The 11,291-nt window shown below is 37.4% G+C and overlaps 2 protein-coding genes across 2 annotated transcripts; both read left to right on the top strand.

Annotated features, from left to right (window-relative positions):
• Window positions 1-197: 197 nt before the first annotated feature.
• On the top strand, window positions 198-4,992 carry LOC144851530 (uncharacterized). Its single transcript, XM_078709043.1, has 2 exons — window positions 198-339; window positions 1,807-4,992. The coding sequence occupies exon 2, from the start codon at window positions 1,838-1,840 to the stop codon at window positions 2,909-2,911; it is 1,074 nt and encodes a 357-aa protein (XP_078565169.1). The 5' UTR covers window positions 198-339; window positions 1,807-1,837; the 3' UTR covers window positions 2,912-4,992.
• A 2,261-nt stretch (window positions 4,993-7,253) lies between these two features.
• Window positions 7,254-10,103, top strand: LOC144852111 (uncharacterized). Its single transcript, XM_078709828.1, has one exon. It carries the CDS (start codon window positions 7,334-7,336, stop codon window positions 8,528-8,530), a length of 1,197 nt encoding a protein of 398 aa, XP_078565954.1. The 5' UTR covers window positions 7,254-7,333; the 3' UTR covers window positions 8,531-10,103.
• Window positions 10,104-11,291: the final 1,188 nt, after the last annotated feature.

Genomic DNA, 11,291 nt, shown 5'->3' with positions numbered 1-11,291 from the left:
TACTCAGCCTCGAAATTATAACAGAACAGTGTCCTTAATTCACCTTTACTGTTTAGCTTGAGGCGTTACGCAATCACTCAGGAATGTCCAATCAAGTATCCCGTTATATGCATTTTAACCGTTATCGCTGCAGTTCCGGACACTCTGATTGGCCAGTTTCTTTACCACATGTACGTCTCAACTGTTATTGTTGATTCACGAGTTCACGTTAAGGTCATCCTTCCCTGGCGCTGTGTATGGTTTCAGCTCTACAGAGATTAATCACACGTTTTGAATGCGTTAAAACCGATTTTTTTGTTCATTTTTTCATGTTTTTACAATTGTACAGCAATACGTAAGGTACGTAAAATATATAATTTGATCATAAGTAAGGAATTATTTATGTTAGGTTGAATTTATCCACATTTTACCACATTTAATTACAACTGGGGTTTTCCTAATCGTAAAAAGGTCGTCTGTTTTTTGTGTGTACCGATGGTTACGTAAGGGTGTGTCTCAATCCATTATTTGGCTATTTTAGCTTAATTTTCAAGAAATTGCGTTGGTACAAGTTTTGTCTCAATATTTTCAAGCACCATTCCTTGGTAATTGAATGAGAGTAGAAATTACCTTGAATTCTAAAAATCCTTCATTGTTGTGTAGTATACCTTGGAACGTTTGCGTAATATTATGTAACAGCCGCAGCAGCCGTTCGACTAAACAGGCATGCGCCAACAAAACGTCTCGTTGGCTGCTGCCGCGAGTGTGGACCGTGTAATTTCCGTGGAGTGTAGGCCTAACTTAATCGTCTTTGTAACAGGTTTTTCACTGTTTTAACATAGAAATAATGTTTTATTGCAATGAGCATTTTAGTCAGTTTGCGACTCTCGTAGTAGTCAATAAGGTCAATGCAAATATCTGTCCTGCTTCATACAATCTACAATTGAATAGGCACGCCACGGAGGCCTACAGTAGAGTAGAGTAAGAGTGTATAGTATAGTAGGCTAAAGTAGACTACTACTGTAATGCAAGTGTACTTTATGTAGACAATAATGATCTGGATGGTACAAGTATTCAGATTCAGAGAACAGATAGCCAAAGTGTATAATGTAGCCTACATTACTTATAATTATATAAGCCTATAGTTGTAACCTATTTAGTAAAACAGTATCAATGAGACCAAGTTGTCTTCATCTACTCTGAATTGGTGCTCTCCTGTCTGGAGGAGAGCACCTATAAGATCTCTCCTCCAGAAATGATTAGAGCACCTAAGATATTTCCCCCTACCAAGAGGAGAAATCTTATAGGAGCTCTACTGTTTAGAGGAAAGCACCTATAACTCCCTCTGACAAGAGGAGAAATGTTATAGGTGTTCTCCCAACAGGAGGATCTCTCCTCCACTACAGGAAATCAGAGCACCTAGTAAGATATCTCCGTCCTGATAAGAGGAGAAATCTTATAAGTGCTCTCTAAGATCTCTCCAGACAGGAGGAGATCAGAGCAGCAAAGATTTCTCCTAACAATAGAAGAAATCTTATAGGTTCTCTCATGTTGGGAGGAGAGCACCTATAAGATTTCGAGTTACATGCTATTTATCTATTCAAATGTAATTAAGAAATTAATCTGTAATGGGAAAAAAGAAATATACTACAGGTTTAATGCATGCCAAGCACATACATATTTCTGGTCTTGCACAAATGCTATGCATAGTCAACCAGACAATGATGACGTCACCTTACTCAATAATGAGCACGGCTAGCAAGACTACAGTAACAAGTAGCCTGGTAAAAGGGCCATCTTATAACGAATATTTGGTTTGTTTTGCAGGCAATCGGATATAGAAAAAGAGAGAAACAAAATGGCGAGTACCGATGAACCGAACGACAAGCCCACTGCAGACGATCTTTCATCTTCTGTTAAGGACAAAACTTTGTCTGATGTTGATACCGATATTTCTGCACATGAACCATTGAATAATGAAAACAATTGTAGTAAAAAGGATAATAATAAAGAAGAAAATAATGACGTCATTGATGATGACGATTCAAATACTTTGAAAATTGATGAAGGACCTAGTCCGACATCTACGAGTCCACTTAAGGACGATCAGCCTGTTGACTATTCTAAAAAAGGCGCGAACGCTTCAAAATCAGATTCGACGTCCAAGGCGATCCCGAATAAACCATTGCAGTTTTCTCCATTTATCGGTGGGTTACCCCCAGGAATGTCTTCTATTCAATTCTCCGGTGGCATACTCTACCAAAGTCCAGACCAATCTCAGCTGGTGTCGCATTTACTGCAGCACAGCGCAGACGGTAAACAGATGCGGCCATTCAAAGCTTACACCACTGGTCGTGATTTCTTGCCTAGTCTGCCTTCGTTAGGAGGATACGCCCTTGGCGGGAAACTACATGCATCGTCTCCGCTACCGCTACGAATAAACAACACCATAAGTTCGTCTCCTAATGGCACGCCTGTTTCGAGTACACATCACCTGATGACGTTAGCGACAGAAGCAGACAAGCTTCGGCAGCGGGAAAGTGAGAACGGTGATGGAAAGGTTAAAACCGAGAACGGAGTGGACGAGGACGGGCTAACCAGTGACGGGAACGACTCATACAAAGACGACATTAATGAGTTATACCCACATGGGTTAGACGACACTCAGAAAAAGAAAGCGAAAAAGAGAAAGCCCTCAACAGAAGAACACCACATGAAGGATGATACTTATTGGGAGAGGCGGCGGAAGAACAACGAAGCAGCGAAGCGGTCAAGGGATGCAAGGAGGGCCAAAGAGGACCAAATAGCTATTAGAGCGGCGTTACTTGAACAAGAGAACATGCGATTGAGAATTGAGTTAGCGGCGTTGAAAGAAGAGATGATTAAATTAAGAGACACTGTATATGGAAACAATGGTGGAAAATCTTCGTAATCTTCAAAATGGCGTCGTTGTGTCGTAACTTATGTCAGAGGATGGATTCAGACTTTGATTCGTAAATTATTTTTGTTTTGTGTAATGAAGAAATTACACCGTTATTTAATGTATTTTAAAATGTATTTTTCATAAGCTTTTGCTGACCTTTTGTCGAATCTTGAGAACCAAAAACTAGACTGAAATAGTCTAAAACCACATAAATTGTATATTTTGATATTTTTGCTCTGAAAATTATTGCTTTAATACAATATATTCATTCAACAAGTTTTGTAAGAAATAGAGATGCTGCGATGTGAGATGCTGCCGAACTAATTTTTTAATGTAAAGCGGCCGATGTATATAGAACGCGGCCAAATCAATCGCAGCTTTATCCAAGAAAACAAAAATATTGTGAAATTGTCACCAGTTGGTCAGCTGATTCTCGGTATTGTAACTCGCCACCTTCCCCTCACCCCCTCACCCCCTCACCCTGTATCATAGGTAATCCGTGGTAATGTGTTTTTCGCATGTGACGCATGGTAATGGGCCCTAACCTAAGCCATGATATAGGGCCATCACGTCATGATCCTGTATTACTGTCTTTGCCTATGATACTGCGCAACTATTGTAATATGTGGAGATACAGCACCGAGAATCTGGTCCACCTAAGTTTAGAAATCTTTAAAATAAACTTCAAAAACATTATCAGTTCGTAATTAACACCATCTATCATCATTTATCATCAGTGTTGTCGTCATTATCATCGAAAACTTACCAATATGCCACCAACAACATTAATAATAACATCATTAACAACATTATCGATGTCGGTATCAACATCATTCTATAGCAATGACGTCATCAACAATAATCGATGTCGTCATCAACAGTAACGTCATCATGTCATCAATAATATTAGTGTCATCATCATTCATAATCATTTTTTTAAATAGTCATCCATTAACACATTAATTTCAATACATACCTATATTATTTCTGGTCATTTTACTTTACATTAAAACGTATATCTTCCCTTAAATTAACAATGCCAAAGCAATAACAATTATGCTTCATGTATTTAGGCCTATTTAATTATGTTTGATAATAATTAACGAATTTAGTTTTATTTTCGAGCGTCGTTGTTCAGTTACCTTGTCTACCGTTTCTATATTTTATTCTTAGTGATGTTCGCTTAGAACTATGTGCCAAACGCTTAGCTTTTTTTTCGTTTTAGTTTTAACTTTTACAGTATATTTATTGTAATTAGGAATTGTTTTACAAAGATTTTTTTTTATGGTTAAAAAAAAAACTGAATTATACAGTTACGTTTTTCCCAGATTTATGATACGGTCATAAAGTTAAATTTGGAGAAATACTTACGGATGTTTTTTGTTTGTTTTTGAAAAACAATGTATTGCTTGTTGTAGTATGTACCCCGTATGTAATCAAATTACGTGCATATGTTTTGTCACGTCCGTTACACCGGACTAAACTTTTATGATTTTGTAACTATAGGGTTAAGTTCAAGTGAAAGGTCAATAAATGGTTTGACCTCATATTGGTTTATAAAGTAATTTATAAAAGATAGTTGGAATCAGAATTGGAGGTTGCTATCAATTCGAAAACTCGGATCTTGTTTATGATTACCTTACAATGAGGGAAATGGTGAACAGTCTACATTTTTGTATTAGGTATTATGATCATAATATATCATTGGGGACGCTAATTTTCCTACGTTTTCTCAACAATATAGCCTAATACTGGCGTATACTATACTTTATTTACTATTATTGCACCGATTTTGAGAGGAGTAAAGCTCCAGGCAGACGGTAAATTGTCGTGAGCCCACCACGGTGCTCTAGCCAATCATGTTCGCGCTCCTATAGGTTAAACAAGACAATTCATCGCGGTTCACCATCTCCCTCAATTCTATACTTTTAGATAAAATATTCAACGACTGGTCATGATAAAAATACACGGATGCCAAAATTGCGGTTTTCAAATTGAGCTGTTTAACACACCACCAATTGTGTTCATTATTATGTACATAGTTCCGAATTGTACCAAAGTAGGCCTACTTTAAAAAAGGTAAATAAAGAATTGTAGCCATTTACACTCAGTTTTGTTTCTTTTCGCATGTAATGCTTTTGTTGAATCTGTTCATTTTTAGATTTACATTAAAATCAACATTTCGTAGTAAACGTGGGATAATACAAACAATAATACATAAAAAAAATAAATAAAATAATAAATATAATATAATAGTTAATTATATCTCAACAGTAATTGTAATAGTAAATAACGATTATTTTAATAATAATACATAACCTATAATAATATTTTAACCTATGATGTACTGCTTAAGTATCATGGCGCCCTCTATGAGTTATCAACTTTTTCTTTTCATACCAATGGTAGCAAAGACTATCTTTGATGGTAGTGCCAGAGACTGAAGCTCTGTCTACACTATTAAACTAGTTTGACACAAAAATGTGAGTGGCCAAATATGGTGGCGATATGCCCAAATATGGTAGTGATATGACATCATTATATGGGCACATCTCATTTGTTGTCACATAAAGTTTGATAGTGTAGACAGAGCTTAACGCCGAATTACTTCAGTTTTAGAACAAATGTCTGAAATTAAAATGTGTTTAAAAATGAGTTAGTCAAAGATTCATTGCGATAAAGTTCATCATAAAATAAAGATGGACGAATAATTGTTCATTGATTAACTGTGAACACACTGTTATCGTGAGGGCACACTATTCTCGTCAGAATCATGATCTCTTTAAACTCGCTTAAGCTCTGACTACACTATCAAAGTTTGACAAAAGAAGTCTGATGTGCTCATGTATGGTAGTTATATGCCCAAATGTGGTAGTGATACGACATTATCATGTCCATATATGGATACGGATACATTTGTGTAAGTGTAAGACAGGGCTTTAGTCTATTACATTCATGCATGTCATAATCATGACCAGTAGTCTGGGGGAGATATTTCCATTTAAACGTATATTCACCGTATGTACACGCACTCCCACGAGAGCCTGGCACTCCCACGAGAGCCCGGCTAAACGAACAGATTTAAAGGAGAACAAACACAAAAAGATATTCTGTAAAATAAAGACAACTTTTATTCTGGTTCGATATTGACACACTGTAAACACTAGTGCAACAATAATTGTAATATGGTGTTTATTTAGGATTGTAGCCGATTGTTAAGGGGTGGTAACGAATCTATTTTCACAATTGTTTACTCGTTGTCTGTTATGTGACTGCATTGATACCCGGGACGACAAGGGCTGTTTCAGATATTTTAGCAGTAGGACCGATCTCCATGGATAACGAATAATCATATTTCCTATAATTGTTAGGCCTACGGTTATTTGAAAAGGATTGTTACAGTAGTAGACCATGCCGACATACGCATTGAGTTCGATGTATTTATACGTAAGACAGCGTCTGATATAGGTCATGTGACTGTTTCCAAAGTAGACGTACGGTATTATTTTGCGAATAGTTTAATAATACTTTTACGAAGAGGATGTTAATGACGAGACATCATAATGATCATTCTAATTTGTGTACATGGTAAGTACATAGAACAATCATTGGTTTTATTCTTTGTATAGAATGGGGAAAACTTCTATTATAATATTAAAAGTTCTCAGCCATCTAAATGATTGTCTTTAAATATCTCACTTAAGCTTGGTTCCCCACTAGAACGTAACGCAAGGACGTAAACGCAACGTAAGCGAGTTGACCAATGACAAGTTCGAATAATCAATCGCTTGTGATTGGTCAACTCACTTACGTTGCGTTTACGTCCTTGTGTTACGTCTCTAGTGGGAACCAAGCATTAAAGTGTGACTGGTGAAAATAAGGCCATAGGAATCGAGACTTCAATATTTTAATTGTTTTAATAACTTTTGCAATAATTATGACCAGCAGGCCTAGTTTTTAATTGATAATGGTCATTGATCATTGATTGTATATAGGCTTACATTGTATTGCGTTATATAAATTAAAATGTCCGGTATATCAACAGCAGTTGTCGGTGTATCAAATAGATTAGCCGTCTTATCATCACTATTAACACGAGATAAATCTAATACTTAGACGTATTACAAAGTTATAAGAGCAATTCTCAGGTGTGTAACATATATCCTAATTGAATTCCAAATAAAACGGCCCGTGTGCCGTATGCCAGTCACTTTTATCATGTCACAAAAGTGAGACGCTATCAAGCGTTTGTCCTGCTGTGACGAACGCGTTTCACCGGCTTCTAGCACGTGCTCACTTTTGTTCAACCAATCAGCGCTCGTTATCATTTTCTTAACAGTTGTTGTGTTATTACTTTCCAGCAGGCCGACTTGCTTAGCGGTACTGTAACTTCATTTCTAAGCCCTCCTTCGCAGCGGGACCTGACCAAATATGACACAAGGAAAGCTGGTAGAGAGTGACATAAACGTTGATATTGTGCGGCGTCGAAATGACTCTGATGACGAGAGTACACTTGGGAACAATAGGCCTACACAAATGCAGTCCGAAGGAGGAGACGTGAAGACGCTTTTGAACTTTGTGAATTCTGCTTCTTGTGATATCAAAGCAGCTTTGGATAAATCTGCTCCCTGTAAGAAATTGGTGGATCATAGGAAATACTTACAAAAGCAGTTAAAACGATTTGGACCCGGCCAGGTCGATCACTCGATGGCGTTACCCCCTTCACAGGAAATCCCCGTCGGTTACCGTCACGGTATGGAGTCGCCAAACGCTGGAGACATCGCATCGGATTTAGCTGTTTTTCCTAAGCGAACTTCTAGAACACATCTACAAAGTTTATCCAGTTTATCGGAGGCCAGTATGCACATGAAGCCCCGTAAGCGACCTTACGCGTGCGTAAGTAAATCTACGGGTGATTTAACGTATAAAGAATTTAATTCTACCGATATTTTGGGTAAAGATGAGGATAAACATTGTGAAAACGCCGTTCCAATGAGAAAGAGACAGTTACCGGCTTCATTTTGGAAGGAACCGACAGAAAGTGAAAATCACAAGACAAAGATCGATATATCGTTATTTGATAGTTTACCGAATGTGATGACAATGAAGAAACATAATTTCGCAAACTTTTTTAGGAAGGATTCATTTCACGAGAAGGGTGTAATTTATCCACCCGTATCAACAATTCCTTGTTTTCCACAGCAACTCCCCACACCCCATCATCCGTTAATGGGCGTTCCATACGGGATGGCAGCATTTAACACTTTACCGTCAACTTCTCATTTTGAGGACCGTTTAGCGATTAACACTGTAGGAAGACCTGATTTAAATGGCTGCCACATGCCAAATTGTAAATGTTCATCACTTCTTTGTGACACTGAGCAACCGAACTGGTTTGCTAGGCCAGCTTTTCATGGACATCATCCGTTACCCCACCACCAGCCGAACGGGCTTTCTGTGCCCGGGTCGACGAGGCATTGGCCGCCTGTAGGACTTTCGCTCCCTCCCTTGAATGAACATCATGCAGACTTTTTTCCACACCTTCCTCCTGTACCGAGGATATTAAAACCTGTTGCTACGAAATCTGTTACAAACTATCCACATAGATTTCATTCTATTTATTCTTGATAGTTTAAACCTACAAAATATGTAGCCTAACTCTACCAAATTACGGACATCTCAATCCTCATGGCGATGTCTCTAAACATGAACATTCATGTTAAACGTAAAGAAAACATTAAATGAAGATGTGTTACAAAAGTGAACTTTCCTTCCGGCGAATTTTATGAAAAAGGTAAATTTATGTGAAGTCCAAACAATCGGGAATTATGATCGTGTATGCTGTTATTAGATCAATGGTATAACGGATCCGGATCTGAAACCCACGAAAACGGATCATATAAGAAGAAGACAAGACTATTACTAAAGGCCCACTAATCAACTAATTGAATGTATCTATGCTTGGAGGATGTTATTCAACTTTCAAACACTTGTATTCGGTACTTTAACAGCTGTTTAAAACCAAATGGCAAATACGTGAAGTGCGTCTTAAAAACTTGAATCTTGACTGTGTTAATACTACGTTATATTAGTATACCATAACGCTAACAGTACAATACCAAGACAGCGCTACCACTACTAATTTAACGCTACAACTGCTAAAGCTTGGTTCTCACTAGGACGTAAACGCAACGCAAGCAAGTTGACCAATGTTCGAATAATCCATCACTTGTGATTGGTCAACTCACTTACGTTGCGCGCGTTACGTTCTTGTGTTGCGTTTCTAGTGAGAACCAAGCATTAGTTAGCGGCTACCATAAGTAAACGCTACCACTACTGTTAACGCATAGAGTAATTTAACGCTACCACTACTAAGTTAACGCTACCACTAAGTTAACGCTACCACTGCAAAGTTAACGCTACCACTACTAAGTTGACGCTACCACTACTAAGTTAACGCTACCACTACTAAGTTAACGCTACCGCTACTAAGTTAACGCTACCACTACTAAGTTAACGCTACCACTACTAAGTTAACGCTACCACTACTTATCTTCAAGTTAACGTATGGAGTAATTCAACGCTACTCACTAAGTTAACGGTACAACTGCTAAGTTAACGCTACCACTACTAAGTTAACGCTACCACTACTTGTTAACCACCAAGTTAACGCTACCTATCAACACTATATCACGACTATGTTAACGTTGTCTCATGATTTCAGCGTACTTTTTGAACATTTGATTTATATATTGTGGGAATAATACTATGGCCCGTAGAATGTATTTTTGAACTGCCGTGTGTACAGCCAATCACTTTGTCATCTACTTCCACAAAATACAGCGTAGAGCGTAGCACGTAAGAATAATATACTGCGCTCGCCACAAATGTGTTTGATCTAGTCAAAACCAAGCCTTACGATGTTATGTTGTGTTCTATTTGCCGTGACTGTGTTGATTCAAAGATTAAAGGGTGCATTCCATGTCCATCTTGTAACTCGTTATTCTGTCAAATTAATCCTTTTTTATTTGAACTGTTGTAAAGATATTCTTTTCTTGATTGACATGAGCGCGTGACTGTGTCGGAAAGGGATGCAATGATGAATCTAATTATTGGTATTATTATTATTATCTTTTATTGTTTTGTTTCTGTTGATATGTTTCTTAGAAGCTTACAATAATAAATATTTTGTATGAGCGTGAACACGTGTCTTCTTTTTGTTTTTGTTATGCATTTTAAATCAGGTTATCACAATCGACGCGCGCGTATGATAAATGCATGCCTGTGAATATAAACATTAGTACGCGCACGTACAAACATATACTTGTGACTATCAGCATTAGTACGCGCGCGAACAAATACTTGTAACTATTACACGCGCGCGCGTACTAATGTTGATAGTTACAAGTATGTATTTTGTACGCGCGCGTATAAAATACATACATGCGACTATCAACATTTGTACGCGCGCGTATAAATAGGCATACACTAGAGTCATAATTAATAAGTATGTGTACGCATCTGCGTGTATAGAAGTCATCTTATGTAGATTACGTCATATACATAATAAATAGGGATACAAAATCTATTGTGTTTTAAGTAAGTCAATGTCCTGTATAGAAGTGCCGGTTTTAAACACTACCTTTTTGTAATGATACTCAAAAAATCGTCTGATGATACTTCTGATCTGTCGGTATTTAAATCAAGTAATACTTGAGCCGCTTTTACACCACCGAATCCATCGCTCTGTATTCGCTTTATCAAACTAATCTATAGAACATTAGATATACAAATTTTCCTTCTTTAAGTCTATACTCATTGACTTAAGAACACAGCTTTGTGCATTCCTAAGTCTTTCTTATTAGGCCTATATTATTTCGTTTTACTTCTGACACCATGGAAGTTTAAGAGATGAGAGAAGAATTCTATCGTCTTGGTTACTAGACTTAACGAAGCGATGTTAGCAAGAATGCAGAAAAGGCGCGTAAAACAATCGCTCCTTGACGGCAGACAATCATAACATGTTTAAATGAATGCGTATATGGGACATCGTTTTGTTTGCGTTTGTGTGAACAATGTTCGCTATGAAAACAGTTGTCGGCTGTTTGAATGGTGTTCGATTATTATGAGTTCATGTAAAAATTGTTTGGGTTACAATTCATGTGTGCGATACCTATCTGTCAACAGTGGAAATAACATTTCTTTGTATGTTGATCTAGACCCATTCTTGAATTCCTATGCAGGGGACACTTCCGAACGAGTAAATGTGTCCCATTTAATACGGGTTCTATTGAAATACGATTTATAATAGTGTCATTTAATTTGTAACAATTATGCTTAACAAATTCCCTTATAATTTTGTTTAAACTATTTACGGATTGTCCAGTAG

This window comes from Antedon bifida, chromosome 9 (assembly GCF_963402885.1).
Source record: "Antedon bifida chromosome 9, ecAntBifi1.1, whole genome shotgun sequence".
Lineage (NCBI taxonomy): Eukaryota > Metazoa > Echinodermata > Crinoidea > Comatulida > Antedonidae > Antedon > Antedon bifida.
This window is presented reverse-complemented; position numbering and strand designations above follow the sequence as displayed.

Bases quoted from the DNA above. Each gene is read 5' to 3' on its own strand.
- LOC144851530 (XM_078709043.1), top strand. From the start codon at position 1,838: ATGGCGAGTACCGATGAACCGAACGACAAGCCCACTGCAGACGATCTT.
- LOC144852111 (XM_078709828.1), top strand. From the start codon at position 7,334: ATGACACAAGGAAAGCTGGTAGAGAGTGACATAAACGTTGATATTGTG.